The sequence below is a fragment of the Anthonomus grandis genome, chromosome 15 (genome assembly GCF_022605725.1).
Source record: "Anthonomus grandis grandis chromosome 15, icAntGran1.3, whole genome shotgun sequence".
Lineage (NCBI taxonomy): Eukaryota > Metazoa > Arthropoda > Insecta > Coleoptera > Curculionidae > Anthonomus > Anthonomus grandis.
In genome coordinates this window covers 10,533,169-10,552,506 of record NC_065560.1, presented here as the reverse complement: position 1 = coordinate 10,552,506, position 19,338 = coordinate 10,533,169, and the positions used below count along the sequence as shown (strand labels likewise).

The 19,338-nt window shown below is 33.4% G+C and overlaps 1 protein-coding gene and 1 non-coding gene across 2 annotated transcripts; both read left to right on the top strand.

The window, feature by feature from the left end:
• Positions 1–162: 162 nt before the first annotated feature.
• LOC126745267 (protein eyes shut) lies at positions 163–18,904 on the top strand. The gene is made up of 24 exons (XM_050453029.1): positions 163–279; positions 8,732–9,018; positions 9,075–9,179; positions 9,241–9,366; positions 9,467–9,580; positions 9,638–9,806; positions 9,863–10,104; positions 10,156–10,692; positions 10,742–10,860; positions 10,910–11,220; positions 11,272–11,473; positions 11,524–11,675; positions 11,734–11,870; positions 11,928–12,173; positions 12,226–12,399; positions 12,463–12,691; positions 12,751–12,914; positions 12,965–13,171; positions 17,309–17,500; positions 17,558–17,759; positions 17,813–17,984; positions 18,038–18,187; positions 18,244–18,439; positions 18,492–18,904. Exons 2-24 carry the CDS (start codon positions 8,751–8,753, stop codon positions 18,701–18,703), a joined length of 4,626 nt encoding a protein of 1,541 aa, XP_050308986.1. The 5' UTR covers positions 163–279; positions 8,732–8,750; the 3' UTR covers positions 18,704–18,904.
• Trnac-gca (transfer RNA cysteine (anticodon GCA)) lies at positions 5,783–5,854 on the top strand. The gene has a single exon. It is a non-coding gene; the product is annotated as a tRNA-Cys (tRNA).
• Positions 18,905–19,338: the final 434 nt, after the last annotated feature.

The following is a 19,338-nucleotide window of genomic DNA, read 5'->3' as shown; positions in this document are numbered from 1 at the left end:
GAATGTTTTATGAGTAGTACAATCTGGCAACCGCGCCTAACCCATGATACCAAGATAGGGTCTATGGGTCAACCGTGTGGAAATCTATTGGCTAAACGGTGACGTCACTGTTTGTTTATAGCGTTGCCATGGTAATTATGGTAACCACGAATATAGGGGTCGGTAACTTTGATGGGGGGAACTGGGTAACTTCCCCATACTTATCCCATAAGGAAGTGAAGTGGTTTTGTGTTAATTTTTTTGAGTTAAAAAATGGAATTGTGTATGATCTTTGAACAGGTAAATATATTTTTTACTGTATGATTGTGTTAAATTAATTAATATTTTTTAAAACGGTAATATACAATATTAAAAAATGATAATTCCCTTATTTTAATAAAAATATTTTTTCTATTATATTTTCCAATAAACATATTATTCGCATAATATTTATGATTAAAAATCAATTTCACAATTCTTATTATTTGCTTTTAAAATTTTAATTCTAGAAACGGGGCCAATTTGATCAATACTTAGGGATGTATGTGTAAAACACGTGGAAATAAAGCTAGTCACGCAATGTGGCTTTTTAAATTATTCGTAAATATTTATATGCTCATTAATAAATAATATTCTATCTACATTATTTATATTTTACATTTAGTGAATGTTACATATACAAAAAGTAATGGTTTTTAAATCTAGGTGATAGCGCATAAAAAATTGCAAACAAAAGAAATGCGGTTCCCGTTTAAAACAATACAAAACTTATTCGCGACCCGGTTTTGCCATACAAAGCTGTGAAATCTGTGTGTGTTTATTTTAGCGATAAAAATCACTTCCTTTTTCACGATTAATTTGCAACAGATTTTTTGTTTTTTTTTTTTCAATAAGCACACATAAGGGAGTGGTGTCCGGAATGTAAAATTGCAAATTATGACAACTGTTAAACATTATAAAGAAAAAAATTGCGCTTTTTAATAGTAACTAAAATAAAATTACATCTTTATAAATTTGGTAGATATGTTTCATATATTGAGATACATTTTTTGATATATCTACAATTTTTTTTTTAGTTTCTCTACCAGAGGCGTCCTTTTCGGACGGATTTTCCATTGAATATTTTTGTTTTTTTTTTAAATTTTCATTTATCTTTAAGAAAATTTTATCCTGCTTTTTCTTTTTCCGCCTTGTGGTTTCCGCTTTAAAAAATCCAGTATGAATAAATTTGCTCATCGACTGAAGGCAAATTAAGTGATCAAATTTGCTGCAAAATGAATAAGAATCCAAAAAAATATATTTTTCTTATTAGACGTAATGTATTTACGTATACAGGATGACTGAGACAAAACAGTTCACCCTGAAAATCTTGAAAAATGTGGTCAAGTAATACCTTGAATTAAAGGTAATTTTATTCTCTACATAGCCCTATTTTAAAAAAATTAACCTTATTTTAAATTAAAAAAAGTATCTAACACCTATTTTTATTAAATATTGAAAGTGATCCCGTGGACCTCCATACAAAAAACAAATTGTTGTTCAACACGTCTGCGCACTTTAGCGAACAATTTTTTCGGGCGTTATTAACTGACATTCGTTAATAATTCTATTTCGAAGATTTTTAAGGGAATCAGGCTTTATGGCAAAGACTTTGTTTTTTAGATACCCGCATAAAAAAATCCAAAGAGATAAGATCGGGAGATCTAACAGGCCATTGCACAGTACTTTGCTGGCCAATTCATCGTCTAGAACATGCGTTGCTCAAAAAATTATGATCGGCAGCAGCATAAACTTATTCAAGTAACTCAGTTATTCTGGGATTGATGTCGTCCTGCAGAAGTTCTAATTTGTATTAATAAAAAAAGGTCCAAAAATATGATGTCCCAGGATGCCAGGTTATATATAACGAAAGGGGCATTTGTCCGTGAAACAGACATTGAACAGCAAATTTCTCTCATGATTTAATTAATCACTAAAGTACTCATAAAGTTGTACACGACTATCAAAATCATGTTCATTTGACTCATGCACTAGTTTGATTTTGTAGGCATCATATTTGTGTAATATTTAAATTCTGTGAACTGATATTGTTAGACACGCCAAGTGCGGTAGCAATTTTCTGAACTTCATTTTTTCTGTTTTGTACTGATCCTGTTTCTTGAAGCTTTCTTATTAAATGCATTACGTAAGGCTGATTTACCCTTTTATCTGGATAATTACCATTAAAAGCACGTGCTGCTGCTCTAGAAGACTTATTTTGTTGGTAATAAAGACTCACTCAATTCTGTCAACAAGCCATTTTTATCTTTTAATGCTACCAATAGCTACGTTTACAACGCGCGGATCTATTAGGTCCATGGATCAAAGGATAAACTATTTTTATTTAGTACAGCCCTGTTTACAAGGATTGATTTTGAGGGTTAAATTAGTCCAGGATTATCTCTAGGATCAAAATGCCAGTTGAAGTGAGTTTAGACGAAGAATTATAGGACATAACCTCTAAATCTTTAAAAGTGTTATTGTTTAAAGATAATAAAAATAAACTAATAATTTCTTTTTCAAATGTTAAGCTTGCTCTCTGTATTTTCTTCTTTATTTTTATGTACAAAAATAAAAACCTTTTAAGCTAACATCCAATAAAATGTCAAACTTGTCACTTTGGTACTTCAAAATAGGTTCTAGGTGTTAACATAAGAAAACTAAATTTAATCTACCCTGTTTGGGAAGCATCAAATTCGCGTATCAAATTTTAGTGCGCTGCCGTTTACACCCAAAAAATAGTCCTCGAGACGTCATTTGACCCAAGTATTAAATATTTGGTACCCCCCTTGTAAACGTAGCTGATATCACCAGGACTAAATTACTAAATAAATACTTCGTGCTACTGTTGTTATTGCTCACTTCAATAAAACAATGATACCTACGCCAACAAAAACCTCCTTGCATATTTTGACGTTTTTGTCCAAATAACGTTTTTTCAAATAACGTAATTTTCGAAACGTATTTTTTTTTAATGATATATAACACGTTTATTCATAGTTTTTCAAAACGAATTGATAAAATAAAAATAAGGCTATGTAGAGAATAAAATTATCTTTAATTCGGCCCCTATATCGATTCCTGGGGGTGAAGGATGACATCACAGAAAAGCAATTTCTTCCCATAAATGTCACCTCAATAATAAATTTGACTTGTTCGGCTCTTTTTGGCTAAATAATTTACTTTGAAAGATTTTCAGAGTGGAGTCTTTTGTGTCGGACACTCTGTATATAACCTTGCTGCCGTCAGTATAACAGAAAAATATATAATCGTGCTATACCAGCCGTATTATCTCAAATATTTATCGACGACTTAGGAAAAATGATCAAAAAAGATACAGCGAAAGGTACACCTCGAACCTCGAACTATCAGAACTCCTTGAAGTGGCAGTGCTGCAAGAAATTGAAGAATACCCTGAGAGGAGTACGAGGAAGATTGCTGGAATACTGAATATTTGTCATCAAATTATTTCGCCTATTTTGGCTGATGTTTTGTTATACCCGTACCATACTTCAAGAGTTAGGTATTACTCTCCAAAGATTTATCACAATGTGCGAACTTCTGTCAGTGGTATCTCCATAGTATTGCACTAAATCCAGATCATTCCAGAGCCCATTCCATGTCATAACCGAAACCCATTTTCATCAATTATGTTAATGTGAAGCAGTTTTTATTGGTAATTTTCTAATAGTCTTATAGAACATTATTTTCTTGATGATGTATTGCTTGCACTAAGGAATCGAATATGGTACATGCACGACTTATTTCCCTCCTTAATTCAGTGCAATTGTACGAATCCATTTAAATAAAGTTTATGCAAAATATCGTTGGATTGGTCGCGGAGGATCTCAGCAATGGCCAACAAGATTCCCCGATCGGAACAGTTTAAGTACATATTATACTTTAAAACTTCAGTGTTTACAATTTCTGTTGATACTTTAGATTTTAGAATGCAATTAGTTTTGCCGTATGAAACTATACGAAATAACTGAAAATATGTGAACATTTGCGTAATTGTTTGCGTAGAAGCGGATTCACTTGCAACAATTTTTAAAATTAGTGTTAGTATTAGGTTTATATAAATTTTGAATTGTGAAGCAATTTTAACTTGACAAAACAGTTGATATATAAAAATAAAAAATTGAGCAAATGCATAAAGGACATATACTAAATTTCATAAATATTTCTTATAGTAAGACGTTTTAGAAGTAAATCTTAAACAAAAACTCTGTATAAAAGATGTTTATTAAGCATAATGTTAATTAAAGTGTAACACAAAAAAGTATACAAACTTATAACCTTGTGCCACAAAACATTATCAAGAACATATTTAAGTGAGAAATTTCAGCTTCCTGTTTCACTGAAAGCCAATTCAAAGTAATTATCATATATTTCATTTATTATTCGATTTCAAAACAATGCTTGGCAAACCCACAACTGCTTAGAATCGTATGAAATACATCCTGGTGTCCAGGAATAATATCACAAGCCTTTTTTAATGCTCTTCACAAGTTCCTTCACGGGAGACATAATTCAATTAAAAAAAGTATTTAAAAAAATGCATATTTTCATATTACACACTATCTTTTTCAAATAGGGCTATACAAAAAATTGCAATATACAATATTAAATCTGGAGAGCAAGCAGGCCGAAAAAAAATGGCGCAATATCTATTTCTTTTAAAACACATTGTTTAAATGTTGATAAACGCCTTATCTAAAATGTGGTAAAGCCCCATTAGTGATAGAGACAGAGACATATGTCAGATGTCGTACATTCAAAGGAACATCATATTCTAATTTAATTGTGACGAAGAAAATCTAAATAAATTCATCATCTAGTCGAAGTATTGCAAAAATGTATGTATCAAAATATGGCCTTGTCTGGACAATAATTTTATAATATCTTCATTCTTGTTTATAAGCTGTTCTAAAAGCTATAAAGCAAAATTTAATATTTAGCAAGCTACAAAGTCTTCGTTTTTCTTAGTCTTACTAAGGCAATGACTATAGCTGATAATGGTAAGGATATAAATTATATGGGAAACTTCAACTTAAGCTTGTATGACTATCTGTACCTATTTATTGTTGATGGGTCGTCTTTAACTACGTTGAGAAGTAGTTTTTCTAACTAATATTTCAGGTAGAGCAGATCTTCCAGCATGACCTCCTCGTTGGTCTTTAATTTCAGTACCCTGTATCACAGTCTAATAATATTAAATTTACAAAAACCGTAGGGCCGGATTGCCCGGTTGTTATGTCCACCACCTAGTTTATTGTTTTTATTTTGGGTCTTTTTTATTACAAAAAGATCAGAAAAATTGAGTAATACATACTTATTGAACAGAGTGCTACTCGTGATGGTCTAACTAAATTAAACTTATACTGAAACCCGTTCGATAAAACAAAAACTCCGATATAAGTGATATACATATATGAGTCATATATCAACAAAAAACCATAATTTTTTACGCGGTAGTTGTCGAAAATGTGTAAAAATATTCGTAGGAATTTTTTTTATTAATTTTTAATCTCTTATTATTCATCTACTTTTATTAACTTCTTTTGCCAAGCTACTTAAAATAAATCCCTCAACTTTAATAACCCCACTATATGTACTACATACATATGAAATATCCATTGCCAAAGAATAGTACATTTAATACATGAAAATAAAAAAGATCTTTCTTTTGTAGTTAGGTAATTTAAATACTGGCATATTTGAAACGTTAGAATTAAAGCAGTGCAAGCGTATGAATACCAACGGGGATATAGCTCAGTGGTAGAGCATTCGACTGCAGATCGAGAGGTCCCCGGTTCAAACCCGGGTGTCCCCTATTTTTTTCTTTTTCGGTTTAATTATAATTTTATTATATAAAATTTGCAATGTTTTTTTTTATTTAGAAAAATACTATTAAATATCTTAAAATACGCCTATTTTTAGAAAGTACTAATGATATAATGTATAAACATTAATGCAAAATTCGAAGATTAACAATAATTCTTACATTATGATTGATAATAAACGGATTGCTTTTGCTGATAATATAAAGGTTCTTGGTCTACTTTGGCCTAGATTTAGGACTTGAAGGACATGTAGATAATATCTTAAAAAAGTGTTATTTGCATATGTACTTTTCGCTAATAAAAGCATATTATAAATCTTAAAATACAACTTTTAGAATAGTTTTATCTATTCCTAATTACTGTTTTGTACGTTATATTATCTTGGTCTTGATAAGGTAACTCGGCAGGCAAAATCTAGAACAGGTAAAAAATTCGTCTTGTTTTTTCTGTAGCTTTTTGAAATTTTATCATGTTTCCTTATATATATATTTACCGACTTTAGTCGTTAAAAGTGCAATTTTTATTTATATTTCACTTTTTAACGTTTTATGTCGTCTCTTCCGAAACAAAAATATTTATTTGAAAAAATTATTCCAAGAAATACGATACATGATACCTATATTTATTATATAGAGAAATATGATACCGAATTTCAACTATGCCGTTACAATTTAAACATTATTATTTTAGTTGGATTTTAATTTGGGTCAACAGTTTGAACAGATGCAAACGATGATTTTCTGCTGACAGACATTGATTGACTTCAACGATTTGACGATTGACAACAACTTTGGGCGATTTTCAATAGAAAAGTTTTGTTTTCTTTTTTTGATTCTTTTAGAATCTGTCCATGCATTTTTTTTTGCATTAATTGATGTTTTTCACTGCTTTTGTATTTTTAGTTCTTGATGTGCCGATTGGATTCCTTGCTTTTCTCCTATAACCCATTCCGAGATATTTGTCATGTTGTTTTATTTCTAGATAACGTGCTAATCTCCAAATTGTAACCTTGTGGCTGACTTCTATATTATAATTCCCTATCTTCTTCATAGAGCCGGTATATTTTGTTTTGATTTCTACCTGAGTCTATTTTAATATTTCAAAGCTGCAACACAGATGCTAGCGTTGTGAGGACCGACAGCATATTTTTGGACATAAATATTCCTCTAATTCTTCTTAGGTATTCCTGGGTAAGTTTATTTTTCATCTGCTCGTGATTAATTTTCTCATTTTCGTCTATTTATATATTTAATGTTTTTCGAGAGATGTGATGACTATTCTTTCGTCAATTTTTATATTTGTTCTTTTTAATGTTTTCAATTCTTATTTTGGCAATATTTTAAATTCCAAACTTTATACATTTGTCATTCGGGCTGAATTCTTTTACTACACCCAGTGTAGTGCGAAGCTCGCTGTAATATTTGGCTCATCAGCTTCAAGTCAATCAACCTACAATAAAGTTTTTTTCTCTCTTGCATTGGTATCCAGTATCTGCTTTATATAATAAAGAACTAAAATAAAAGTATACAAGTATAAAAAGCAGTGGCGATAACGATAAATTACATGTTCAATTCGGATGTTTTTGACGGTAGTTTCAGAGACAGCAGGTAGTCGGAGGTCTTTCAGTAATCTATCTAGGCAATGGAAAGGTTCTTGTGACACTCTTGACAATCTGCACTGATCATATTATAATATATTATTAAAAATAAATAAGTAAGTTCAGTACATGCAAAAAATCATACGAACTAGCACCCTACCATCAACGATAACCTATTTTCATTAATCTGAGCGAAATAGTCCGTATATATCAGAAATTTTATCTGTTCTATATTTAACATACCAATATGTAATTATAGATAGCATTATTTGTTATGGAAAATATTAATATTTAATTTTATATGTATGTTAACTTTGATTAACATACATATATTTAAACACAAAATATAATCAAATTGATGACTGACTGAATAGGACTCAGAATTAAGATACGTACTTAGAACATTGAAAGGCTCATCAATGTTCTAAGGATCAGCCGTCATTCGCTTTTAAAACTTTTTGCTTAGCTAGAAGCTTCTAGTATGATTTTAATCATTTTATATTGAGTTCTACTTTTCTATACAGACTATTTATTCCACGTTAACTCAATTTTATCTTCCCAAGATGAAACACGAAGAAGCAATCAACGAAAAAAACTATGAACAAAATAAATTTGATTTTAAAACTATTTCAGTTGCTAATTCAGCTCTTTTCTCACCACAATTTAATAAGCAAACTGTAAGCTTTAAATTTTGGATGAAATGGTCTCATTCCTAATGAACTTCTCCACTGATTAAAACTCATTGTTTTTATAATTATCATATTCAATACTCTTAAGTAATTAAGCAGTGCCTGTGCTAAGTTCCTTTAATTTTCCTGCATCATTCTGGCTTGTTATGCTCTCTTTTTCTGTCTCCTTTATTTCAATTATACATATTACCGATTCTTGATGTACACATATGACAATGAAATAATTTTAATTTCAACATTAGGTACCTTTATTAAATTTTGAAAAAATAAACAAATATGTCTGATTTAACACTACTTTGAAAATCTAGTCATTTAAATTTTCTTAATGAATTACATTAAAAGATCACATGCGTCATGCGTCTGGATTATTGCACCTTATTTGCGGCTTTAGATCTCAGAAAATACTTTAATACTTTAGAATAATTGTTATTATATTCAAATTTGTTGCGTTTTGGTTGATTTGTGAGAATCCAAAAACTTTTCGAGGTCTTCTTATTAGTTTCTTTTTTGGTTAATAAATTGATACTTAATGACTAAAGGATATCGAGCTCTAATTTCCTTAACAATTTTTTTTCTTTTAGCTGCTGGCCCCTTAATACAATGCCTTCATTCCTCGTCCTTCTTCTAGTCATAATTCCTTTCCCTTCCGGAGGAAATGGAGGATTCGCCTGCCTAAGTAACCCCTGCGTGCACGGAGTATGCCTGGACGACCTTAACTCAACGTATTTCTGCTATTGCATAGACGGATATACTGGTCTACAGTGCCAAACCAACTGGGACGATTGTTGGTCTAACCCATGCCAAAATGGCGGCGTTTGCGTTGACGGTGTGGCCGGTTTTAATTGTACTTGTCCATCTGGATTTGTTGGTATACATCTGAATCAATTTTTATATTTATTATGTTATTCTTAAATCATTTTTAAGGGGATTTTTGTGAACAAGACTTTAACGAATGTGAAAGTAACCCTTGCTGGAACAATGCGACTTGCGTAGATGGTCCCAATGGTTACCAATGCGAATGCCTACCCGGTAATGATTCATTATGATTTACTCATCTATGTTGATATATTTAATTATTTTCTTATTTTAGGGTACAAAGGGGTTCATTGCGAAGTGGATATAGCTGTCTGCAATACCACTAACGAAACTAGATGCCATAATGGAGGTGTTTGTGAGGAGGGCCCTGGAGATACGTTCTTTTGCGTGTGTCAACCAGGTAAAAGTTATATTTTATAATATCACTTCATTGGCTTTTATAAACAATGTCTAATTTTCTAATTACAAAAACTATTACCTAAATGTTGTCACTATTGTAGGCTGGGAGGGTTTTCTATGCGATATTGAAACAAACGAATGCATGTCGACGCCATGTCAAAATGGTGCAATCTGTATCGATCTGCATGCTACCTATGAATGCGCATGTCTGTTCGGTAAGTATTACCAACCAAACACACATAATTCTTTGACCCGAGTTTATTTTAAACAAGGTTATACTGGTAAAAACTGCGAAGAATTGATGCAGATATGTTCCAAAAACCCTTGTAAAAATGGCGCTCTTTGCCTTCTAGAAGACACATTACCTGTTTGTTATTGCGTACCTGATTTCCATGGAGATTTGTGTCAGTATCAGTATGATGAATGCCAGCTTGGACCTAAGTAAGTTTTTATTAAAATATAATTAACATTTTCTTTATTGAAATAATTATATCAAGGTGTTCCAATGGCGGTACCTGCATAGATGGCATAGATAATTTTACTTGTTCCTGTCCGCCAAACTTAACAGGAACTTACTGTGAATGCCTACAGTTACCTGAAAAAGAGTTAGATTGTGACTATGTGGTTCCTCCTACAACAACAACAACAACCACGACTACTTATTATTCTAGTACTACTTTCCTTACCACTTTAGAGACTGAGTTTTCTACCAGCTACGATGTGTTCAGTACCACTTCTTGTAAGCTTCTTTAGTCAACTTAAGCCAGCATTAAATTTTCTGCATTTTTAGTTGAAGAACCCACAACTACCGAATTAGTAACAACGACTGAACAAGTGCCAAACACCACTACGACTCCTCCAGAAACTACTACAACTCCCCTAGAAACTACTACAACTTCTTATTCTAATACGTCTATAACTTCTATTGTTCCTACAACTGAACCATATTCTACAACTATCACAATTGAAACAGAATACACTACGGAATCAGTATCTACTACTACGACTACTACTGAGCTGACTAGCTTAGAACCGACTACTACAGAAGAATTTATTTCTACAACTCTTTCTGAGGCCTCTACAACTCCTATGATTATCATAACTGAACCAGTTATGATATTTTCTACAACATCTACCACGCAAATGCCATCTACATCAGTTGAGTCGTCATGGACTACGCAGCCCATAGAGTCAACAACGTTTTCTGCTATGACAGAAACTACTTATTGGCCTACTCCAGAGACTAACAGGAGTTTTCCAGATATTACTACTACTACTGAACCAGAGTTGACTAGTTTTTTGACAGATAGGCCGATGACTAGTACTTGTAAGTACATTTTGAGGAGAACGTTTAAGAAATTGAATTATGTTTTTAGTTTCAGTAACTGAGCCTACGACTTTTACAGCTGTGACTACTGAAACTGTTGACTGCAGCCTTCCAGATACCATGTGTCTTAATGGAGGTTCATGTGTGTTTTCTAACAGTGGACATAAGGTGTTATATACAAATTTTTCTTTAGTATTCTATACTTATAACTTTTTAGTGTGAATGCCCTTTTGATACCGAAGGATTATTCTGCGAGGTCAAACTTGGTATTAAGCATGCAGCTTTTAGTGGGGAAAGCTATCTCACTCACAAGCTACCAGAAAATAAGAACATTTCAATTGAATTCGACGCGAAAACTTTATCAAAACATGGACTGATTTTTTTTGTCCACTTGGATACATCCTATATGGTTTTGTATATAGAAAATGGCGCCCTGGTTTTTAAGTTTTCTTGCGGATATCAAACTATGCTTCTTAGTGAACTTAAAATTCAAATAAATAACGGAATTAAGATGACGATTAAGGCTAAGTATGAGGGTTAAGATGGTTAGAACTTTTAAATGAATACGTATGATTTTAGCTTAGAGTTTTCTAAAAATCTTTCACATTGCGATGCCAAAATTAGGGTCAATGATACTATTTCCATGCGAGGAGATCAGGTGGCAAAAATCGACAAGTATTTTAAAAAATCTTTTTACTTACACTTGGGAGGAGTTCCAAACGATTTTGCCTATGATGGAATTCCTTCCTCCGGCTTTATTGGTTGCATGTCTAATCTAAAGGTAAAATAACAATACTTAAGGAAAGCAAATTAGTGAATTGTTTATTGTAGATTTCAAATAAAAGAGTTTTAATATATAAAGAAGCAGAGGATGGGTATGACATAACAGAATGTGCCTCATTGGCGTGCCTGAGTAATCCCTGCCAAAATGGGGCGCGTTGCACTTCTTTGGAGGAAGATTGGATCTGTCATTGCCGAAATGGGTAAGAAGACAAAATCATTGCTATTAAAAGAATATGTTTAGATTTCCTACGTTTTTAGATACTTAGGAAAAATGTGTGAAATATCAATATGTGACAACAACCCATGCCTATTTGGTGGTACTTGCATTCCTTTTTCCAACAACGGTTACATTTGCTTATGCCCGTACTCTAAACACGGACATTTCTGTGAAAATGGTATTGTGTCTGAGGTTCAATCTAGTAGTGAAAGACAAAAACAAAGTGTATTTTTAGATCTTAAAATATCAGAGCCCTATTTCTCGTCCACCGTCAGAGGCCTCTCGTCATATCTAGCCTATCCGCTTCCACAAGGAATTGCCCAAAAGATGGAGTTGAAGTTTAGATTTACCCCTACCAATGTCGATCAGATAGCGCTTTTACTTTTTATTGGCCAGAGCGGTCACCACGATTTCTTTTCTGACCATTTGGCAATCAGTTTCGTTAAAGGATACATTATGTTAACTTGGAATATGGGATCAGGTTTGCTTTAATAGTGGCAAATATGTAGTGAGATTTCACGTTAAATTTATAGGTCCTAGAAGAATATTTACATCTCAACCAATAGATAAGGGAGCAAGAGATTACTTAGTACAAGCAGGATATGAAGGAAAGAGGGCGTGGTTATACGTTGATAGTTTGGGAAATGTTACTGGGCGATCTCCTGGAAAATCTGTTCAGTTGGATGTTGTTCCTCTTTTATATTTAGGTTTGTAGTATTTATAATTTTAAGAATAAAGTATTTATAATCAATATATTGAGTAAATTTTAGGTGGGCATGATTTAAAAAATTTCTCTGGACTTCCCCACGATCTACCTCTTCACACAGGTTTCTCTGGATGCATATTTGATATTGAAGTTAAAATAGGAAGTATAATATTGCCTCTGCAATATTCAATGAGTGCCATTGGTAGAGCAGTGGGCCAGTGCGGCACTACGGAGTGCTACGAAAAAAGATGTCAAAATAAGGGCGCATGTCTGCACCATGGCAGTACATTTATGTAAAATATGTACTAAAGTAGTTGTTTAGGAGTAACATTGTTTTTTGCTTTATTTGTAGGTGTTTATGTCAAGATAATTGGTTTGGACCACTCTGCTCCTCAAGAGTGAATTTCTGCGATGCAAATTTTACAAAATGTCACGACAGTTCGCGCTGTGTACCGCTTTTAAGCACTTACGAATGCGACTGTCCTTTTGGAAAAGTGGGTCGACATTGTGATAAAGGTTCGTCCTAAAGAGTCATTAATAAAAAATAAATATTGCAACCATTTTAGCTGAAAATTTTACGGACATAAGCTTCACAGGTCAAAGGTCTTATTTGGAAACACGACCATTTGAGTTTGATAACAGCAAGCTTAACGTTGAAATGGAGCTGAGAATTTTAAAAGATACTGGCATCGTATTTTTTATTGGCAGAAAGGAAGGAAGTTATGTTTGTTTAAGCCTTCAGAGCGGTAGCTTGGAACTTAGAGTGCGTTCTAGTAAGTTTAATTTTTTTTTTGAGTCAAGCCTATTTTAACTAGGAAACATAATTGATCTCGCAATATCATAATGTCACGGGAAGGATATCTTAATTTATCTTTATCAAAATATCAAAAACGGCCATTGGATTCATATTTGAACAATGTCTTGAATCTTTATGCTATTTAAATAATTGTATAAATTCTTCCCTCTTTTTACTCTTATGGGTATTTATATTTTTGTCCATTATATAATAACTTGCTAAAACTTAAGTCTCTTTTCAATGAAATTTCCGTCAAATTCTATGTATTAAGGACAGGAAAGGATAATGCATCACTTTTTCCAATTGGCCTGACTGAAAAGTGGATTGGTTAGAGTGGCCTATGGGCGGAAAGGCTCAACTCAACTCTTCCTGGTTTTTTGCAACCTTTGGAGCCTAGTTTTTACTGTTAAGATTGCAATATTAATGGCAATCATATTAGAGCAATTCTGTTTATTCCGCTTCGTTAAGAAAACAAAAAAATAAGTAAAAAAAGTACAGTGGTTAGCCTAAGGCTCCTATACCTCTACATAGGTCGCCTGACGCACCTTTCTAAGAGAGTTTTTGGTCTTTTGATGTGATGATCGTTCAATGATAATTGTTATTAACAGCTGCTCGGAGAAGTTGGATTGTAGATTTCCCGTATCATTCCGTCAAATGCTTTAACCACGTTGTTATCCTTTTTTTTGGACTACGCTTGCCTAGGATTTTTCCCTTTATATAATAACATGCAAGATCTCATATTTCTCCGGATGTCTTAGGATAGAATCGAAATATATTAATTCGCATCGTTTGATAGTTTTAACTACTTCTAAATCTTTGCCCATTCGATTAAGAACTATATTGTTACTAATTCTGCCTACCCAACTGATTTTTAGTAATTGCCGGTACACCCACATCTCGAATGATTCTAGATGTTTGAGCATTAGCGTCCATGGTTCTATGCCGTATAAGAGAACTAGAAAGATATAGCAGCACACTATCTTCATTCGCAACTTCAGTGTCAAGTCGTGACTGGTTAACACTCTTTTCATCTCCACAAAGGCGGTTCGAACTTTCTCTAATCTCGTTTTCATCTCCACAGTTTGGTCCCACTGACTGTTGTTGCTACTGAGATATACTAACTTATGAATTATCTCCACCTTTGTACCATTGACTGTGATATTATCATCCCCAATATTAGGTTTTTTTTCTAATAATTATATATTTTGTTTTGGCAGTTTAGAGTCTTAAGCCGAACTATATATTTGTAGATCTTCTTGGTTATCAGTGATAATAAGTATAGCATCAGCGTATCTAATATTATTTACGTTAACCCCAATATAAATTCCTTTAGTGGCATCAGTACGAGCCTAAATATTTCCTCTGAATAGAAGTTTTAAAAAAATGACAGAATGCATTCCAATCACACTCCTTGCTCGACTTGTATGAGCTTGGTGTTCTACTCGCACTGCTGCTCTTTGGTGCCATCCAGGATTGTTAGATGTTAATAGCATTGGAAAAGCCTATGAGATACCTCTGGTCTGAGAAGTTTAATTCCCAGGGGAAACTCTAAAGGGTGCTAGGACTTTTGAGCACACTGCGCGTGTTCAAATTCTTCCTCCTTCCAATACCAACGACACTTTCTTCGAGGAACTTCTTAAACCAAGCCAGATACCAAAACTTCAAAATGTAGGATCTGAAGATATGTCTGAAATAACAGTAAATGAAATAAAGTCTTGCCACTCTAAAATGAAAAACAATAAATCACTTTGAGGCGACGATATAGTTATCGAACCATATAAAGACTGAGGCTTTATACAGACGCATATTCCAAAAACCCTTTAACGCATATCTTCTGAAAGGAACAACCTCCTCTCAATATAAAACTCTAATATTTGGAATATAACAAGCCACTTATACTTATATTCGTTTACTACGAGAAGGCTTTTGATACCATAGACCAACACCGAATGCTCCAAGCTCGAGCTCATTATCAAATCGACCATTAATACACCGTAATGATAGGGAATATCTACAAAATAGCGGTGTCTGGCTAGGTGACGCGATATCTATAAAGCGGTTGATGACGTTGCTAGAATACGTGTGTGTATAAATTGGAACAATATCAGCCTAAACACAAGTGGAGAACATTTGAAATATTTAAAATGTGCAGATAATATTGTTTTAACACCAAACAGCATTGACAAAGCCACGCGAATCTTGGATAGACTTCGACAAACATTAAAAAAGGCTGGATTGAAGATAGATATTTTGAAGACCCAATTTGTGACCAAGATTATGGCAAGTGGAGAAATTCCGATGATGCGTTTTGCCAGTGATGACATACGGAGCAGAGACACGCACTTTAACTAGGAAGATGGTAAACAAAATACAAGTAACGCAGCGTGCTATGGAGAGGTCAGTGTTGGATGTCAGTCTTACGGATCGAATCTTAAATAATGGTAAATCCCAAAGTAAAGGTGTTGCAGATGTCATAAGAAAAATCACTACGTTGCAATGGAATTAGCCTGGACACATCGCAAAAATGAGAGAACACACCTCAATGGACCATAATCATCTTTGAATAGAGACCGAGAAAAGAGCCTATCGATGTAGGGGATGCCCGCCAATAAGATGGAACGATGATATAAAACCCATGACACCTAATTGGACGCAGTGGGTGGAGCACTGCTATCACTGAGACTAATTACGAAACGCTAATGTTCAGCAGTGGACGCAATTGGGCATATGGTGATAATAATGATGATATAGCGTCTTGAATTATATTTGGAAGGCCAGCCACTGGCCGAATTTTGCTACTGTTTAGGCACAGTAACTTTTTGGTTTAACAGACAGAGAGGACAAGCAGAAATGTATGCGTTAGCTTATTTCATCGCAGGTGCTTTAGTCTATTTCTAAAGGATCTAGATAGGACGATTTTTTGCTGATGAGCAGCGACATATATGCCAATTGTGGTTTCAAAGTTTGCCGGTAGTTTCGCGCATTCCAGTCTAATTATCGAGCAGCGATACCCTGCAGCCTCCTTTAAACAGATTAGTTCGTGACGTTATTTCACAAGTTGTTTACAATTTAATCGAACATTTTGATAAAAGTTAATTTGTTCTGAGGAAAACGGATGCTTCTAGATTCTAGTTTTTGAACATTCATCTAAATTATTTAACAAATAATAATCTCATAATAATCAAATATCCTTATGTTTCAGATTGCTGGAAAAACAATAATTTGTACTTTAAAGACTGATTTTCCCTAGAAAACGTTTTTGTCACTTTGACCTTTCATTTCCATAATAATAAGTATTTTTCCTTTTAGTACGTTAGGCCTTAGTCCTGTGTTTTTTCTTCCGCTGCTTAATTTTAGGATGCTGAAGACCAGCTTTGGTACCATCGTTTTCGTAGTCTTCCGGAGAGTTTAAAGGTGTTGGGTTTTAGTCTTTGGTGATTCTTGCTAGTCGGTTGTCGGCCATTTTCTCTACATGGTCTCTTTAAGCTCTTTGTCCTGATGTAGCCCATCTTACAACAGCCGGGACCTTACGGGCATCTCTACTTTCGGCGCTTTTTTTCCTATCGTAGAGTGTGTGTCCTGTTATGGATCTTAGAAATCGTACTACTGTCTTAGCATGACTATGGTTATTGTATTTTTTGTTCTTGTTTCTACTTATAGATATTTATATAAAAACAAATGTTTTAAATTTGCTGTCGGGGCGAATAATTTCTTAGCAAAAATATCAGAAGTTAAGCCGAAGAACCGTCGAAGGTACGTCACCTGTTAATAAAATAATTAGCAGCGCTGAAGAAGGTAGTCAAAAGCACCAACATTTTTCCAGAGCTCTAACAAGTTTTCTATGTAATAGATGTAGTTAATCTTATTGTAATTCTAACTTAATTACGACTTCCATTTCAATAAATGTTCATTCGTCACACAGTTCACATCCGTATGTGGATTTTCGTAGCAAGAACGGATAATTTGCATAGAAAAAATATTGTCGATTCTAATGGCACCAACATGCTTGAGAAGGAAATGGCAAAAATATAGTAGCTTTATATAATTTGAATCAAAATTGATTAATCAGTGACATTACTTATTAACGTGATTCAAAAACACTTAATATTTGTAGGCAAATTAAGACTTAATACCAAAGACCCAGTAGTTGTAAGAGGTTCAAAACTCCTCCTTAAAGGAGCGTGGCATAAGATCCAGTTTGGAATATTTGGTAGAAAAGTATACCTGTATGTTGACCATGTGATAAATATGGCTGTGCTGGACCACGGTTTCCTATTAAGCTTGTCCAAAGATAGTGTATATCTTGGTAATTTCTTGATCCCTATCATTACTACAATATTCATTAAAACACAAATCATTTTAGGTGGTCTTCCAGACCTTTCAAAGCTACCAATTACCGCAAGTTCATCTTTACCCAAGCCATATACAGGATGTCTTAGGTACCTAACATTAAACGAACATAAAGTCAGCTTTACAACGGGAGACGTTTTAAGCTCTAGAAATATAATTGACTGCGATGGAACACCCTGTGGGGGTGAGGCATGTCAAAACGGAGGAACTTGCTGGTATAAAATTAAGTTTTTGGAAAATAAGGTTCTATTAAATTTTGGATATTTAGGTTAGACTCTCTTCTAAACCCCCACTGCCTATGTCTAGAACCGTATTATGGAGAACATTGCGAGTTTACTCCAAAATGCACCGAAGCCAATTGCAAAAATGGAATTTGTCATAACAGTAGCTGTTATTGCCATGTAGGATTTGACGGAGGTTTTTGTGAAACCCAACTACAAGTAAGCGTTTTCGGAAAGTATTATCTTAACATTATGTGAACACATTTTTTTAGGTTAGAACACCCTCATTTGTGGGTAAAAGTTACTTGATTGTGGAAAAAATGGGCGATAAAAGGAGAAGCGTCAAAGATTTAGAAATTCGCAAGTTGTATTTGAATTTTACCACTGCTAGCCCGGATGGTTTGCTGGTATGGACTAAAATGGTAACATTATTATTTTCGTTATATGCACACAATATTAAAAATATATGGTATTTTAGCACGAAAATTACTTAGGTTTAGGATTGGATAATGGTTTACTTAAAATTGTTTACTCAGACAAATGTAATAATACACAAAAACATCTGGTCGAAATAGTACCATTTTTTAAGCTGAACGATGGACTTTGGCACACTGTAGAGCTAAGCTTTGTACCTTTAGCTTTGATTGTCGATACAAGGAATTTGGACGTGTTTGGTAATAAAAACACAATTTAAAAAATTAATTTGAGAAAAAATGCTATTTTTAGGGAAGAATCGTCATGACGTCACAATATTAACGAATGGTGTATTCTACATTGGAGGGCTTCCGTCAAACCTGAGCCTTGTAAATGAAACCAGCGGAGTCTTCTCAGATAATTTTGAAGGATGTATTCAGGCATTCGCGCCCAATTCTGATAAACTAATTACAGATTTTAGCGATTTTGAAGGTTACAACATTGAAAATTGTCCAGTGTTATAAATGCTAATTACAGAAATGCCAAAATAATGGGGATCAGAACTATCAGTTTTTAGTTTGGTAGAAGATGTTTTCGATATTAACGAGCCAAGGATATCGAATTTATCAATATAGCCAAAGATAATACTAATAAATCTAATAAATTTTGTTTTAAGATTGTACTTTTTACTGTTTGTTAAGTTTATATTACGTTTTTCTTTTTGTCATTATTAAGCAAATAATAAAAAGGATTGTATATGGTATGAGTTTTAATCTTATTCAATATTAATATAAAATCATTAAATCGTCAATTTTAATGGTCATAGTGAGATCAGCTGAAGAAAGAACAGAACGGAAATCGCTCTACGTGATCAAAAATTCAGATGGATTTTTATAACGAACGCCTATATATTTTACTACGAATACTTTACACTTTTACATAGAAGAAAGATTTTAAGAACTTGTACTTATTTTAATATGGACTCATACATTTTCCTCCTCAAAGTTAGTATTAATTTACAATGTCGAAACGAATGAAAGACAAATTCAATTCCTGGAGAAATATTCCCTTGGTTGGTTGTTTTTTTTTATGCACTCAAGAACAAAAACTTTTTAACGTTTTCCTAGGAGCCCCTATTATGTTTCCTGATACACTTTTA

Coding starts and splice junctions, on each gene's coding strand:
- LOC126745267 (XM_050453029.1), top strand. CDS start 8,751: ATGCCTTCATTCCTCGTCCTTCTTCTAGTCATAATTCCTTTCCCTTCC. Junction 12,174..12,225: donor AACTTGGAATATGGGATCAG/GTTTGCTTTAAT, acceptor TTAAATTTATAG/GTCCTAGAAGAATATTTACA. Junction 17,985..18,037: donor TTTGTGAAACCCAACTACAA/GTAAGCGTTTTC, acceptor ACATTTTTTTAG/GTTAGAACACCCTCATTTGT.